We start from the raw sequence: 16,787 nt of genomic DNA on the forward strand, positions 1-16,787 counted from the left end.
AACGACATTCCTACAGTAAGTGCAACGATCTTTTGACTACCAAGAGGCTTGAGTAGCAGGTGACACACCTGCATGCCAAGCTGAGACATGTTAAGCCTTTAAGACAGTTTGTTTGACGTCTATCAGGCTGTTGTCATCGGCGTTTTTAAATATTCAACCAAAGAAATGGTAAAGCCTAAGTTCAACTTTACACTTTTTTTTGTTTGTTGTTGTTTGTATGTGTTTCTGAACTCATAAACAACTGTTTTTGTTTTGTTTTTTATGACATACTTGTTCTTCACAGACACCCACTACAAATAGATGATTTATAGAATAGGATACTGGGGATTACACAAAATATAAAGCGTGTATTCATCAATCTCATACTGAAAAGGGAGTGTTAAAGGGGGAAAGGGGGAGGAAACGGGATCTTAAACAACTTGTTTCAGACACTAGATCAGCAGTTACTGATAATGTCACTGTCTAACACAAAAGCTGCCCTAAGGCTACCTCACTACCTCAGAATATACATTCACACGTCTCTGAAAACTGTTTATATGTCTGTTTGGTTTTATATGTCAAACTTAGAAACAAAATAGTGACAAATTTGATTGTGAGTGATATACTATTTGTGAGTAGCTTTCGCACATGAACGCCTCTAAAGCAGAGAACGGTGTTTTACCACCTTTATCGAGCAACGTGAATGCAGCTTAGCAGTAGCTAGCTAGTCGGCCAAGATGTTAGCATGCACAATGAGTTTCGATTTAAGATTTTCTACTAAATTGGACTTTTTTAACAGTGTTAAGATTCCCTAATACAAGTGCCGCCCCGATTAATCGCTGTAACTCTTTATATTGACCGACTAATGTCATTGTTATTACTTCATAATATTTCTGCTGTTAGTTTCGAATGCTAGCCAGCATAGCGCCGTTGCTAGCCATCATAAGTATCTGTCATGCTTATATCCTGCCGGACAGAGATGTTGAATGCAGGCTAAGACACACGCCCCACAACTGTAACTAAAGGGTTGTTATCGTAATAACAGGTAGATGGACAGCATTTTCACTTAGTTATTTCGTTCTAGGTTGTTGCTTCTTTTTCCACAGTATTTCGTAACAAAAATAATTATTTTGAATATATGAATATAAAAGTTGCAATGCAATGACGAGGTACATTAGTGTAAAGTAGTCGTTTCTTAGTGGATGTTTTGTTCTTGTTCTCCGAAGGCTCAAAAGCACTTGCGCTGTACTAAATGACACACTGTAAACCCTGTAGTTTTACATTTTGATTAGATAATGTTATAAACATGTCATTTCTGCTCTTATTAAAGAGAGCTCTGATGACATACAGATATACTGTCTGCTTGACACTACTTGTCTAACTGCACGGGCGGTTGGAGACCTCTGTTTCAGGTAGCTGGGTAATTATCATATATCACAAGACTGGGACAAAAGTCACATGGACTCTCATAACTATTTTACTTCTGCTGAGGTAAACTAGTTAAGACTTGTTACTCTTCGTGGTTTATTGTGATGCACTGAGAAGATCGAAGCACACTGATCACTGTAAGGTATGTTCTCACTGACAGACTATACATATTCTATACTATCATATTCTATACAAATACTATTCTGTGTCAGTAAAATAGCCCCGCATTTTTGCCTATATTAAAAGCTATCCAGCCTCTAATTTCCAATATATTTCATGTTAAATTGGAGCTGTTTTAATTGTCCTTAGTTTGATATTTCATGTTAAATTGGAGCTGTTTTAATTGTCCTTAGTTTGATATTTCATGTTAAATTGGAGCTGTTTTAATTGTCCTTAGTTTGATATTTCATGTTAAACATATCAAGAGTTTCAGATAATGAGGTCAGGGTATGTACGAGTAATCCCTGTGTGTTTCAGACTGCTCTGTTTCACCTTTTATTGCTCTTTGCTCAGCATGATGTCATTAAGGTAATATCGCCCGTATATATTCAGTGACACACCTGCTGTTTGTGTTGTTGGTTTGTGAGGGATCTCAAGTGAGGAAAAGAGAGCTAAAAGAACTTGTTTCAGACACTGGATGAAAACGGTGTGGCTGAGATAACTGATTACTTTTTTGGACTGTGAGCTACCCCTCTATAGTCCAAGAGGGTTTTGAACGTCACAGGAGTTGAGCAACCAAACGTGACTGGCAGGAACATCTTAGGCCTCTGAAGTTTCTTGTGTGTGTTTCTGTTTCCCCACGCCTTATTATATCACCACAGGTTGACAGGAAGTAATGTAACAGACAGAGTTTAGTAAGATCAAAACTTACTGTGCTGTAAGTTTTTCAGTGCGAGCCAAATATTCTGGTTAGTTATGATGTAATTATTACATGCACAGCACAAGTATGTACATTTGTATCCAGAACTACACAGAGCTGTGATTACTTTCTGTTTCCTTTCCTTGTGTAATGGATTGTTTTGAGCCTAATCATGTCACATGGCTTATTACCCAACAGCTGATGTAAATCAGCTGAAGCAAAAGCCAGGAATGTGAAACCTAAGGCCTCATGCCCTCTTTGTTTTCTCCCCAATTTCCAGTGTCCAATCAGAGAACAGTTTTTCTTACTTTACACTGTGTTGTCTTATAAATTCTCAGTCTTCATTAATGCTTTGACCATTTCTGGAAATGTGAGTGTGGGTACATCGCAATTAAGGACAGAGACATGACATACATGCATACATGAGCATGGCTGTTGGTTTCAGTTTCATTTCTCTTCATGCTTGAAACGAAACACAGCAGGGTGGGAGGGAAGGGAGGAGGAGGAGAGTATTTAAGCTTGAACAGGATGTTTCAGGTTCATGTCTTTGTTCAGGGAGAGATGAGTGCAGATCTTATCATTTTGAAGGAACAGGTAAGATTGCTCTGATTCAAGCACTTTTGTACTATTGGCTGTATTTTATGCACACATATAACTATTATATAGTCTATATGTTTATAGAGCCTTTTGGTTTTCATAGATGATAACAGTGTAAACTCACAAAGGGTAGTCATCAGCAAACACATTGTGGTTCTTTTGGATAAAACATAATCTGCTTCTGTGGTTAACATGTTCTCACTTATTGCTATTTTGATATAACTAGTGCCATTTTATTCACAGTGCTGCACATTTAGTGTTTGCCACCAGTGATAAAACATTGACTAGTGCACAGGATTAGTAGCCACAACAGTTTGATTTAGTGTTAATTTAATCTTGGACATTTGAGCATTAAAACCTGCACATTTCGCTAGTTTAATTTAAGTAAAACACATTGACACAAAGTCCTTGAAGAAGAAAAGCCAGTAGCTCAAAAGTAACTGGACAAACAACCGTCTTAACTTTAAATATAAAGGAGTGTTTTTAATACTGGTGTTAGAGTCATTAACGATCAGCCTCTTGGAAATGGGAGAGTATGTATAAAAATGGCTGTAATTCCTTAACAGTTAATTTAACTTTTGTTAAATCATTTGAATTAAATTGAAAGTCTGCACTGCATTCACACCATGGTGCTTGATTAAAATCAAATCTACCGTGGTTGTGTTCAGAGGCAAAATTATAAACAGTCTTATTGTCCAAAGACTTGTGGAACTGTATGTGTGCTGTTAATTGGAAGCATCTATCTATATTTACAGAGAGGGAGTGATAGATTTAATTTCAGATCATGTGTGATCATAAATAATAAAGACCTTTAGACACCAGACATGTAAAATTTGTGTGAATATTTGGTCTATTAAAAATGTTTTTTCGGAATCACTTCTTCTTAATGCAGCCGTTCACACCAGCAGCGTAATTTCACAAGAGGAATTTATGGCATTTCTTTTTCCAAACTAAGCTAAATTTTTGCTAAATTTGGGCTGTAGCTTAAATCACACACTATTGAATATTTATTGTTGTATTTAACGGTTAAGTTCAGACATGCGATACATGCAATGAAATGCTCAAAGCAACAAAACAGTAGCTCACAGTGTTGAGTAAATACACTACGCATCTTAGAAAGTAACGCAAACCCTTCTTAGTAAAAAGACACCTCACCTATGAATTACCTTCTCACCGTCCTCATGCATGCATCAGCTGGCAGCCACCAGCTTCAACAGCAACAGGCAATCTGCAGCAACTGTTAGTTTTGGCTGTCTGTCTTGTTATGCCAGGCAGGTATTTGGCAATGGCTTTGTAACCTTATGATAAAACAGCTGACTGCTGGGAATATGAACATGTAAAGTTGAGTCATTCTCTGGGTTAACAAATACCTGCCTTTATTTACATATTCATTTATCATACAATCTAAAACATGGTATTGGAGAACATAAGAAGCCATTGAAATATACATCAAAATAATATAATAATTAATTATATAATTATATTTGACTATAGCCACATTTACACTGGAGCTTTCAGGGCGTATGTGTTAGAGACAGATTCTAACCTTGATGTGTAAGTAATTTTAAACACCGTATGAACACACAACATGAAGAACATGCTCTCAGTGAGTTGGACATTTTTACAGTTGGCTGTAAAAATAAATTTATCAGCGATTACTTAGAGCAGTGGCGCCACCATTTTGAAACTGGTTAATAGCTGGTTAACACATTAAGTACACTGCCAAACACAGTATACACAGTAACACTAACTTCGGTCCTGCTTTTCTCACTTAAGAAACATTTCTAAACTAAGCCCCATTGTATCTCGTACTGAACTGGAGATTGTCATTGGTGCTTTCATTTCATCAAGACTGGACTACTGTAATTCACTGTTCACATGTTTAAACAAAAACTCCTTGGAGCATCTACAGATGGTTCAAAAGGCTGCAGCAAGACTTCTGACCAAAACATCTAAGTATTCACATGTGACACTGTTGCTAATACAGCTGCACTGGCTCCCCATTGAATTTAGTCCATTTCAAGATTCTGGTTCTGACTTATAGAGCTCTTCATCGACATGCTCCTGCCTACATCATTGAACTTCTACAGCCCCATATCCCTAGCAGGTCTCTTAGGTCATGTAATCAGGGCCTACTTGTCATTCATCATACAAGGCTGAGAACTAAGGGAGACAGAGCTTTAGCCACGGTGGCTTCCAGACTGTGGAACTCTCTCCCATTGAGCTTAAGATCTCGGGACTCAGTAGCTTCCTTTAAAAAACAACTAAAAGCACATTTTTTTAGAATTGCATTTTGTTAAGTGTTGTCTGTTTTATTTTATACTTTGTTATCCTTGCGTGAAGCACTTTGTGGTCTTTTATCTAGAAAGGTGCTATATAAATAAAGTTTTACTTATTTACTTACTATACAGCAAGCTATATTTCTAGCAGATAATCATATTGTCCATTAATGCTGGTCTCTTTTCTCCCTGATAGTGTGACTCAAGATGGAAAAAGTTCGGACGGAGCTAGTGTCCATTGTCAGGGAGCACCCTGATGGGATCCCGCTTAAAAAGCTGGCTATCGTCTATAGCCAGACATATCACAAGAACTTGACCTTATCCAAACTGGGCTTTGACTCCATGACCAGCCTGGTATCCTCGATGGAGAGGGATCTGGTTCTAGAAGAAGAACTGGTGTTTCACAGGGACCATCGTGGGGGAAACCAGGCGACAGCTGGATCCAAATGTGGAGCTGCAGCTCAAAGTAAGGAATCAGCAACAGCTCCCGAAGTGAAAAAAAGATGTAAGACTTTGAAGAGAATTGTGAAAATGATGAAAGGACATCCGGATGGGATCCCTCTGAAGTTGTTGACTGCAGCCTATCAACAGAAATACAGCCATGACGTCTCCTTAGTCTCTATGGACTTCAAAACAGTTTCCAGCCTGGTAGACTCTTTGAATGAAGATCTGGTTGTGGTGGAGGATGTGGTGTACCATAAGAGTCACCGGCCTCACAATCAGCCTCAGGCTGGGATGTTCACGAAGACTAAAGAGAACAGCAGACCTACAACACCACGTACGCCTGACTCGCTTATCAGGAGCAGTAGCCCTGCCCTTCGTACTCTACCACAGCGCGATGCCAGTCCTCAGATTGTTCCTCCCACTCAGGCAAGAATGAACCTTCTTGGATCTCCTTTGATTTCCACTGCTTCCGTATCTTCCTCCCATTATGTTCCTGTTATTCCCCTTCTTACTGTACCCCAGCCAGCTGAGGAATTGTCCCAAGAGCAGCTCTACCAGAGGATCTTAGAGGTTAGCTGTGCACTCTGATACTATATATATATAGATATATATATATAGGCATCTTTTATCTTTACAGTTTGATGCTGACTATCTTGACATCTTAAACGAGTAAAAATCTGCAATACTTTTGAGGCTAATAGTTGCCTCTTAAGTTAAAAGGTACAGACATTAAAGGAATCATAATTTATTATTATTATTAATAATAATAATAATAAACTACATTTTATATATAAAGCACCTTTCAAGACCCCCAAGGACACTGTACAATAGGATAAAACACATAATAGAACAATGACACAATGAAGAACAATAAAACAAAAGCACAAGATAAAAAACTGAATTTTTTAATGTAAACATAGTAAAGAATGCTTTTTTTCAAATGTGTTTACTGGTTAGCCTAAACAGTAAACTAGAATACAGCTGAGCATCTACCACCTCTTATAGATAGTTCTCAGTCCTGTTTCTGTTAGCTCGCGAAGATGAAAATATAAAAAGAGGCCTAAAATGTTCCCTGACATGCTTAGGTTGGGGGGTAATATTCCTGGTGGGGTTATTTTAATTTACAGAGTAATGAGTTTTCATTGCAGGAGGATAAATGAATTAAAAAGTCCACTTAGCGTAAACATGTCTCACACTACCTGTGTATACGGTACATTTTTTTTAGTACATAAATTTTGACAAGGTTGTCCCAGATTGACCATGCAGAGTTTTGCATTTGTATTTGCAGCATTTGATTTCATTTAGATTTTGACAACATTTTCCATTCCTCATACCTCTGACTACACGTAATATTACTCAGTATTACTCAGTATTACTTATATAGTGAAGAAAACAGTCGATCATACACAAACCCTAATAAATATATATAACACTGGCATCACCATCAGTAGTTTTCCTAATATTGTTAGCTGATCGTTCCTTCCTTTCCAGTTTTGCAACATCACAACCGTTGACATAGAGGAGTTCAGCAATCAGCAGTTTTACTGCTTTAAGCACATTATCCAGTTCCATAAACCCATTAATGTAGTTATATTTGATAGTGGGAACACACCCATGCTTGTAAACTAAATAGAAGGATGCAGTTAGAGACAGCTCGTTTTCCCTCTCACTACTTAATTTGGTTGAAGCTATCTGTAAGTAGTTTTCTCACCTAAGAATGTGAAAACATAAAGCATGCTTTGCTCACTTCAATGTATTGTGAGATTGTCTTACATTAAAACGGTTGAAATATGCAAAAAACTGCCAGACACAGAGAGCTTTGTGGAAGTTCTTAATAGAGTTTTCCATTTATGCATTACAAGCTTGTATCTTAATGAACTCATCTTCTACCAATGTACTCTTAAAACTGAACTTTGGCTTCTGCAGTACACTGTGTTATAGCAGCTATTTGCCTATGGAAACCAGTTGGTGTGTAAAAGTTTATTGATGTGTTTCAGGTGATGGGGACGTACCAGCTAACTGCTCCATCAATGGAACAGCTTCAAACCTGCTATTCTCAGAAGTTTGGTGAAAAGTTTCCTCTTGCCCAGTACATGTCACTGTACGACAACTGGGAAGCCAAGAAGCTCCCCACTCAGTCTCAGCCAACAACTCATCCCAAGACTGGGGTGTGGCAGACCGCTGCAGGTAGCCAAACATCAAAACATTCCATTTCAAGCATAAAAGGCAAAGATTCTCAATAGTCCATATTAATTAAATAGTTTGTATTATCCTCCCACAGCAACACAGAGTCCTAAACCTGAAAAAGAACAGGAACAGGCCAGTGGGCTTAGCTTCCTGTCTGCCTCTGATTTTCCAGTGCTGGGGGCAGATCGGAGTTTGACCAAAGAGCAGAAGACCAAAGTGAGGGATTCCAGCCCGAGAGAAGGCAGTGGCCCTGTCTTTAATAAAGGTTATCATGCACAGCTCAGGGAGCTCCTTGGAGAAAATATGCGAGCTGTGGAGGCCATGGAAGCAGACCAGGAGGACTTCAATGGGAGGTGGAGAAACAGGGACATGGATCAGGATACGATCAACACTCTGATGGAGAGTGTCATACGAGAAATCGCTGGGGATGGAGAGCTGGTCACCACAAAGAAGGTGAGGACGAACTATACTTATTTTTTCTACTGTGTAGCTGTGCATAATATGCTATTTGATCATTTTCCTAATCATTTAGTCTGTTATGCAACATTAAATTATTCTCACAGACTACACTGCTTGCCTCACTGTTTCTAACCCAGGTTACCATCAATATCTTTGGTCTTCCTGATATACACACATATTTATTTACGCCAGTTTTCTCGCTTGCAGTTTTCTTCCGTCTTGTTTTTCCTTTAGTTTATCACCAGCTGTTTTTCAGCTGCATCTTTGTTTCTCATCTGCTGTCAAGTTTCCAAGAGGATATTTGATTTGGCCCTTCCCATTTATCTGGGCTTGGCACCATCACTACGGGTGCGCTAGGCTTGTGCTTCCCACAATGAGTCATGTTTCACTCTGTTACATTTGGACTAACTCGCTGCGTTTGATTTCGTTGTTGTCCTCTCACTGCCTTTCATTCCTGCTTCCAGGTGATATCCCGGGTATGCAGGCTGGTGCCTTCTTTGGACCCAAGAGGGGTGGAGCACTTGCCTCTTAAAGCTCTAAAAGATCTTCAGTACCTCATTAGAGAGATCAACATGTTCATAGAGGTTGGCACGCATTAGTTTTCACCTGTTTTCTCACTGTCAGGTTGCCAAACTGAATTTTATTTTGTCCTCTTTCTCCCAGACCACCTCAGCAGTGACATCCATCTGTACCCTGTATGAGCTGGGCCAGTCATTAGCTGGCCTCAAGGACAAGAAGCGCTACGAAGAGCTAAACCTCGGCCCCCTTTGCAAGCTCCCCTTCATTCACCGCATATTCAAGATTGACAGCAACACGAAAGATGACGATATCCACCAGATCGAGACTGTAGACATCTTAAAGGTGCATTCACAGGGATTCAGTTTTGTTTTGCACTTGAGCTTTAATGTTTATAAGAGCTTATTTTGTTGTTGTTGTTAAATTATGTTTTACAGTTACAGTATATGTCATAAATATATGTCGTTTCCATTCTTTTGTTTAGCAACTTCGTGTTTTTAGGAGGAAGCAGACGAAGGTAAAAGTGGACCTGGCTGAGTTTATGAAGCATCTGGCTGACCACTATAACTGTGACTCTCCATACGAGCTGGGCATCAGGATAACTGGTCTTGGCCTGCCCATATCGGTAAGAAGCACAATGTTCTGCTACATTCCAGGACGGTTTACTGATGAGTTATGATCAGCAGAGGTCTGGGACATATTTGCTGGGATATATTATGGTTACACAAGCTGCATGTGCATCCACAGCCATACCCCACACAGCCTGGGTATCCTCCCAGATGAACCTTCTTGGCAAACATACAGGGAGGCTTGGGATCGAGTTAAAGTGCCAGCATGAATTATTGTTTTATTCTGCTTCCGGCTGTGGTCTGTGTCCGCTTGGGACCACACTGATTATTTCTTTTGCTGAAGGTAGTTTCAAGTAACTGCTAAATTTAATGAATAATGCTGTGATTTCTCTGTGAACCCCACTGTCCATGCGTTGTTAAGTGTTAACTATGACAAACAGTGAGATGTGTGGAAATCTCATTGGGTGAACTTATAACAAAAAAAACGACTTCACTTGTATTTTGGGTAAAGATTAACCTGCTATACTTTGCCATTATTCTCATATTAAACACAAACACATTTGTCTACTCTAGACAATCTCGAAGGTAGGCCGTAACGAGCACACCATCTTGGAGCGTGCCAGGGAGGTGATTCAGAAAGAGCTGGAGGAGGAGATATATGAGCGGCTGAGGAAACTCAAAAAGAGCATCTTGGAGCCGCTGAAAGGAGCAGCTTCCTTCTCCTCTGCGGGCAGCTCGGATCTCTCGAAGAAGTATGCCTCAATGACAGCGGCCGAGGTCGTGCTGGCGGTCTTTACAAATGCAGGGGAGGTGTTCAGCCCCAGGATGGCCAAGGTGGGTGTCACACACTGACAGATGTCTTGTGTTACTGAATCTGGACTGGGTCATTCGCCAGTAAGAGGGTCACAGAATGACGCTAAAGCATCCATCAAAGTTTGAGTGAGAGCGTGTGTTAGTTGGTTACAACTTTAATAGCTAGACTAAAGCATTTAGGTGTGAATGAGTTATAGCAGGGCTGTAACTTGAGTTATGTGACTGACGGCACATAACTAGTAAGAAGTGGTTTATATGTTTATTTTTATATGTTACCTGTGAATCCAACTGGCTGAGGTGAACGCTCACTAGCAAGTAGTTTTGTTTTGTTTTCTTCATATAGTCAGGATAATATTATGTGATGACAAAAACTCCTGTTCAACAAGCTCAAACATGAAGAAAAGTAAGCGGCCAACACTGTTTTGTATTAAGAACAAATAGAAATGAAAGCTGTCTCTAGTATGTCTATACGATACATCCCAGCTCGGTCCATACATACAAGAGACTGGAAGATAAAACTAAAAGCAAGGCACAGGGAGCAAATATCTATCAAAATCAAACAGGAAGTGAGCAGTGATAACTGAACAGGGAAACACAGATGCACAAATGAACAATACAGGGGAAGTGACACACGAGGAGGAAAAAACAATCACTAAGAGTAGAACTAAACCCAAGTACAACCAGGAACTAGAGACTAAATACATGAAGAAGACCTGCAGCAGGCTGGTGACCTGTCCGGGGTGTTGAATAAATGCCCAAAAAAAGTTACACCAACAAAACAAAAGTCCATAAACTCAAAAACATAACATGACATATGAAGGTGCACTTTGCTGCCTGCTGAGAGCACCTATTCCCCTCTCTTTCTATTAGTGATCTATTATTTTGTTATTTTAAAAATGTAGTTTCTATTTAATTTACAGATTTGGATTATTCATATAAGATAGAAGTATAGTAATTAGTAATGCTGTTTGATTATAAATTAAGATGGCATCTAAAGTACTTAAAATACTAGTAGATGTTTTGTTTTTTCTGCAGACCAGTAAGATAATACATGAGGCCTGTAAAAGACTGGCCTACTGGCCTGCAGTGCTGTCTATATATAGTAATTACTTACTAAGCCTATACAAATGTGGCCCAATCTGAATGGTGATGCACGCCTCCTAAAGAATTTTGGTTGCATGTAAAACAGCTTTTGCCGGTTTTCATCAGAGAAACCAACCTACTGTGGATCATTTTACAGGAATTATCAGTGACACATACTCCATGGAAAAGGTGGTTTTCACCTCTTGTATATGAAAAGACGAATGGAAAAAACACAGAGTTGTGGGATTGTTACTCAAAGTAAACACACACCAATTCTTACATTGAGCATCAGTGCCCAAACTATGCCTGCGTTTCTATTATATTTGCTGTAAACCAAGCAAGACCTCACATTCTGCCCCAGAACAGACAAGTGAAAAACAAAAACAAAGACAAGACTGTGTTGGAAATGTGTTAGTCCAAATTGGCAGGTAATAGCAAAGCAGGTTTCAGATTTCACACCGTCCACATTTATCAGAAAAACTAGACTTTTGGAAAAGATTTTCTAGTTTGTTTCTTTTTTTCAGAGTCAGTTCTTAGATATAATAAACAGCCTCCACACACAGTAATGGCACACACGAGATTGAAGTCTGCGTTTGCTCTGAGCAGAGAGAGAAGCAACAGAGAAGCTAGGTGTGCCTGTTTTATTTCTGCGCTCATGGGACGTCTCTGACACAAAGCTCTATTTGTTTTCTGATCCAGCACGTCCAGAACTTCCTGCTGCAGGTGTCAGGTAATCGGCTGGAAACAGCTCTGTTTCAGCTGGCCATCTGTGGGGGATCCCTGGCTGTTCCACACGACCTAGTGCCCAAAGACAAGACCTCCAAACCCACGGAAAAAACTAAACCAGAGGACAAATCCACCAAATCTCTCCCAAGCGAAGGTTTCTAACGCAAGATGTTACACATATATTAGCGTATCCTATCCTAAACATGAATCTGTTATATTTTTAAATGGCAAATGCACATTTCTGCTCTCTATTTCTCAGCCAAAGTGAAGCAGTATCTAAGGGACAAACTGGCTGCTCAGAACTCAGCTATCACTTTGGCACACATTGCTTCCTTGGAGAAAAAACTGTCTGAACACTTCCACGTGAAAGACTTCCTGTCTTTAGAGAAAGGCAGCTTCCTGGAGTTTTTGGTGAACAACATTCAGGTAGTTCTCTCATTTTTGATTTACTTTAACTCTGCAAATCGCAGGTATGGGACCAAATTAACAAAGCAAAAGAATTTGCGGTCATAATAAGGAGATAACAAGTTGCACCAAATCATCCAAATTCAGTGTCTCTCATCTGGTTGTGTGCAGCTGCTGCAGGACACAGTGGGGTCCACCTTGATTCTGGGCAGCAGCATGGAGCGAGCCGGCAGTGGCTTCAGACCCTCCAAACAAGATGTTTTTGAGTTCATCAAACAGTGCGGCGACGTAGCCTCCACTGATCCAGATGAAGTGAGTCATAAAAACAGACACAGATACAGCAACCTTTTTTCACAGTAGATGTTCTAAAACTACACTGCAACTGTGTTTCCTCAGCTCTCCTACATTGAGTCAGCACTGAGGTCTCACTATGGGGTCCGGGACAGTCGTGACTTGGGGCATGGTCCTCTGCACAGACTGGCTGACCTGGTCCAACGCCAAAAAGCACTGGGTGGAGGAGGACTGAGCCCAGTCTGCTATGAATCAGCCCTGTTTGCTAAACAAGGCAAATCAAGGTTAGAAGCCTATCACCAGACAGACAGAAATGCACCTCAGTATATGGGAAGGATTTGTAATGTTATGCTTTTCCTTATGTTTATTGTATATCTGTAAGAGTGGTGGAGGCAAAAACTCAGGCTTTGTTTGTTTTTTTACTTCTGGCACGGTGTGTCAGTGAGAGGCTCCACCCACCTGCTGTTCAAACCTTCTGTTTGTGAGGAGAAGCTAATTAGAAGAGGTTAGCTAATAGGGACAGCAGCCTTAAATGGAGACATGGTGAAATGGCTTGATTCAGACACACTGTACCAAGACTTAGTTTTAAGATAAATAAGGATTGCTATGAACTCTGAATCAAACAAAGCCGCTCTGCCTGGACATGTAGAGTCCAACAATAAATATGTAGAGCTGGAAGTGAGCATGCTAGGTCCCCTTTAAAATGAGAAAACCTTATGGGAGGATGAATGACTTAAAGATAAACTCCCCATCATTTCACAGGTCCAGTTTTCATGTCAGTTGCCTTTATCCTTCTGTCTTTCACATCCATGAACAGTGCTGAAGGTGGATTTGAGTCAGTGGGTCGGCTTGGTGAAATGTCCAAGGACCAGGCCCTGGCCAGCTTGCTCTCCTGCCCTCTGCTGGAGGATTTAAGTGAGTGGAGCCAGTGGGAGCTGATCTTTAAACCCCTTCACGGCTCCCTCAAGGAATTCATTGAAAAAAATGCAGGTAGGCACGAGGCATATTGCTTTGAACATGACCATTTTTAGACTTTTTAAACTCAACTAAATGTGATGTATGGGGTGGCTGTAGCTCAGGAGATATAGCAGGTCATACTTGCTGAGCTACAGCATACCGTATTCCTGAGTCAGCTAACTTAGGCATATTGTAGAAAGCACTTTGAGTGCTTAAATGTAACTTAACCTTATACAAGGTGTCCCATTTCCCATAAACCAGTGAACGGTGTAAAATGAGTTACGGTACGGTACGTCGTTCAGTGATACGGTATATGTGTAGACTGAATCCAGAATGAATCCTTGGTAATATAGAGTGCATTATTTTTACCTTCTGCCATTCAGTTCAGCTAATTATGCACAAACAAAGCCTTGTTTAAAGATATAAATAAAAAATGTTTGTTTCTGCTGTCAAAAAGTGCCAAACGTGTGTAGAAATCATGTTTGATTATCACATTAAGTCCACAAGAGGGCAGTCGATACAAGGTGAGACGTAACTAACCGTACCAGTGCACTCATTTCAACATAAACATGACTACACACTGTAAAATAAACAGATGATTAGATTAAGTTATATACTTTAAAATAAATGTGGAAGACACAGAGTGAGCACTGCTGTGACTGCAACAACAAGTGTAGCTGAAAACTGCAGCAGTGCCACACACAGCTGCTCCCACTTTTACGGCTGTGCTGCAGTTGGGTCCTGCACTTTGAGCTCCTGCAAGCTCTTACTAAGATAAATATAACCTTATTTGTTGAAGGCCTTAGTTTGCATATTCAAAGTTTTAACATTAAAGGAAAGGATGATCACCACTGTGTCTCACATTGCACAGAGAAACATTTATCCTTTCACCTTTTGGTTTGGTTTTTCCACTTTAGCTTTTGAAGATGTTTAATTGTAGTTTAGTCAGTTGTTAATTTTTATTAGACATTTGTAGTGTTATTATATGGAGAATAAATGCCAGAGATCAGTATGGATATTAGAATAAAAACACAGAACATTATGAAAGCAATTGACTCACATTCATTCAGACATCCAAAGTCTCAATAAGCACGTCCGTTACAGCCTCATCGGAAGAGCTGTGATAAAGTATTTACCAAATTAACAAGGACTTTGCAAAAACCATTACTGTTAGTTACTTTGCTACTTTGTTTTATTTTAGTTAATAAAAATGCTTTTCTAGTTTTAGTTCGCAGTTATTTTTAGTTAACTAAATCACATTTCTTAAGACATATAGAATCTAGTGTCTCTTTTATTGTTTAGTGTTGGAACAGTTAAAAAAGCCAGCAACCTCTAAAGCAAATTTTAGATAACTGAGTACTAATTTGATTACATCATCTTTTCATGATGTTTTCATTTCAGAATTTGAATGAAAATGGGATGAGTTGAATTTAAAAAAAACAGAAGCTGAATAAAAACAACAGAAGTTGAAAAACACAGAAGAGAAGTTGAATGAAAAAAATATATAAGTTGAATAAAAGCTGAATTTCAAACAAAAAAATATTTCAGAATTCGCAGATTAAAGTCAGAATTCTGAGAAAAAAATAATTCAGAATTTGAATTAAAAACAACAGAAGTTGATTGCGGAAAAGAAAAAGAAGACGTGCCCACTTGTATTTTTCCTAGTTGCCGTAATCTTCTTCCATACCGAGACACATAAGCTGTCTGCATCATTTGGGTATCCAGGCTTTGATAATTAAATTTGATGTGTCCTCTTGAGCAATTAGCAGCAATACAAAGGCATCAACAACTAATGGGTGATTTCATGTTTTACTTACTGCACAGGTAATACGGGCCTAGCAGCATTAGAGGTCACCCCCGGTGTGCTGTTTAGGGTCACCACAGACACAGGAGACAAGCACTTCTCTAGTGCCACTACGGCCCTCGATCCTGTGGGCACAGCTGGCCACCTTGTGTCCATGGTGGTAGCTGACGGAATAGTTAATGCTCCCATAGCCCTCCTGAGCAACCACATGCAAAGCTCTCTGGCAGCAGCTGTGGCTAAAGAAGGTAGGTATTAAACAGGATAGATGATGGAAAATCATTTTGCTCCATAGAAAAGAGTAAAGCACAACTGGACTAACAGAATTTGTGTCGTTTAGATTTGTCCATGGCTGAGGAGGATGTGTCATGTTACGACAAAGTTGCCAAGTTCCTCCTGGAGTGTCTCACACGAATCCCCACCAGAACCTGTCAGGCTCTTCTGCTGCAGGTCAGGAGTGGATGCTGAAAAATGCATCTCATGTCTTCTGCAGAAGGCTAGAAATTCAAGATCTGATATGTTATATATTTATATCCAACTGAAATCTAGTTGATGTTTTGATTAGTTTGTGCTCTTTGGCACAACATAAACCCTTGATCATATTTAGTGTTATTGGACATCGATGCTGGCACTATGTGTTGATGATTCCAGTAAACAGCTTTCAACCAACAAAAAGGGAACATGCGACAACATTTCAGTGTGTCCTGGAACACATGAGTGGGCAGCTTTAGCCTCTGAATTTAGTTTGTTCAGCTAAATCGCTGAAGAGGAGGCTGTTATTCAGTTGTCATGCCAACCACAGACTTAGATGGCTTGTTGGACATCTCAGATATAAAGCTCTCTCAAGTTGTCTGCAACATCTTGTCTCTTTTTGCTTTGCAACAATTTGTACAATACAATGTACATAATAAATATGTGTAATCAAACATCACGGTCATGTGCATTTAAAATTCTGGCATTTATGTTCTTCCAGGTGTTTTTGGAGCCCTTCTCCCGTGTCCTGGGCCAGGCCAAATCTAAACGGGTCCTGATGACCGTGGCTCAGTCGGAGCCGAGGTACATGAACTGTCTGCATCGTTTGGGCATCCTTCTAGGCATCCCAGACTGGATCAAAGACTACGAGAAAAAGCTGAACCCACCTCAAAGCCAGAGCTGTAACACATACTCAGCACCTGTGGACCAAGCCAAGGTCAGAACACAAGCGAGGGAATCTATAAATGTAGCTTATATATTACACTGGAATTGAAGAGTCCTTTTTGTCAGTGACATATATCAGCACAACATCAATCCACAAAGTTATGGACTATGTATTTAGAGTATACTGGAATCTCACTGCTGCTCAAATAACATAAAAAATGGCATGCGGTATATGATAGCCGAGTTGTAAAGTAAGC

At 39.8% G+C, this 16,787-nt stretch overlaps 1 protein-coding gene across 6 annotated transcripts in view; it reads left to right on the plus strand.

Annotated features, from left to right (window-relative positions):
- Nucleotides 1-678: 678 nt before the first annotated feature.
- The window catches only part of wu:fj29h11 (protein NO VEIN), a 46,786-nt gene continuing 30,677 nt past the window's right edge, over nucleotides 679-16,787 (plus strand). Inside the window, exons 1-17 of one of the 6 annotated variants that reach the window (XM_040036713.1) lie at nucleotides 679-1,024; nucleotides 1,379-1,549; nucleotides 5,339-6,156; nucleotides 7,584-7,773; nucleotides 7,868-8,226; nucleotides 8,697-8,816; nucleotides 8,896-9,093; nucleotides 9,233-9,373; nucleotides 9,891-10,151; nucleotides 11,913-12,093; nucleotides 12,199-12,365; nucleotides 12,516-12,656; nucleotides 12,741-12,919; nucleotides 13,453-13,625; nucleotides 15,417-15,641; nucleotides 15,734-15,843; nucleotides 16,367-16,582. In XM_040036713.1, the coding sequence (XP_039892647.1) occupies nucleotides 5,350-6,156; nucleotides 7,584-7,773; nucleotides 7,868-8,226; nucleotides 8,697-8,816; nucleotides 8,896-9,093; nucleotides 9,233-9,373; nucleotides 9,891-10,151; nucleotides 11,913-12,093; nucleotides 12,199-12,365; nucleotides 12,516-12,656; nucleotides 12,741-12,919; nucleotides 13,453-13,625; nucleotides 15,417-15,641; nucleotides 15,734-15,843; nucleotides 16,367-16,582 (3,468 nt within the window). In that variant the 5' untranslated portion in view covers nucleotides 679-1,024; nucleotides 1,379-1,549; nucleotides 5,339-5,349. Of the gene's footprint in view, nucleotides 1,025-1,046; nucleotides 1,550-1,802; nucleotides 2,861-5,338; nucleotides 6,157-7,583; nucleotides 7,774-7,867; nucleotides 8,227-8,696; nucleotides 8,817-8,895; nucleotides 9,094-9,232; nucleotides 9,374-9,890; nucleotides 10,152-11,912; nucleotides 12,094-12,198; nucleotides 12,366-12,515; nucleotides 12,657-12,740; nucleotides 12,920-13,452; nucleotides 13,626-15,416; nucleotides 15,642-15,733; nucleotides 15,844-16,366; nucleotides 16,583-16,787 lie in introns of those variants that run through there. The other 5 variants (XM_040036716.1, XM_040036714.1, XM_040036711.1 and 2 more) reach the window with 5 other exon arrangements.

The sequence above is a fragment of the Simochromis diagramma genome, unplaced genomic scaffold (assembly GCF_900408965.1).
Source record: "Simochromis diagramma unplaced genomic scaffold, fSimDia1.1 OVJJ01000371.1, whole genome shotgun sequence".
Classification (NCBI taxonomy): Eukaryota; Metazoa; Chordata; class Actinopteri; order Cichliformes; family Cichlidae; genus Simochromis; species Simochromis diagramma.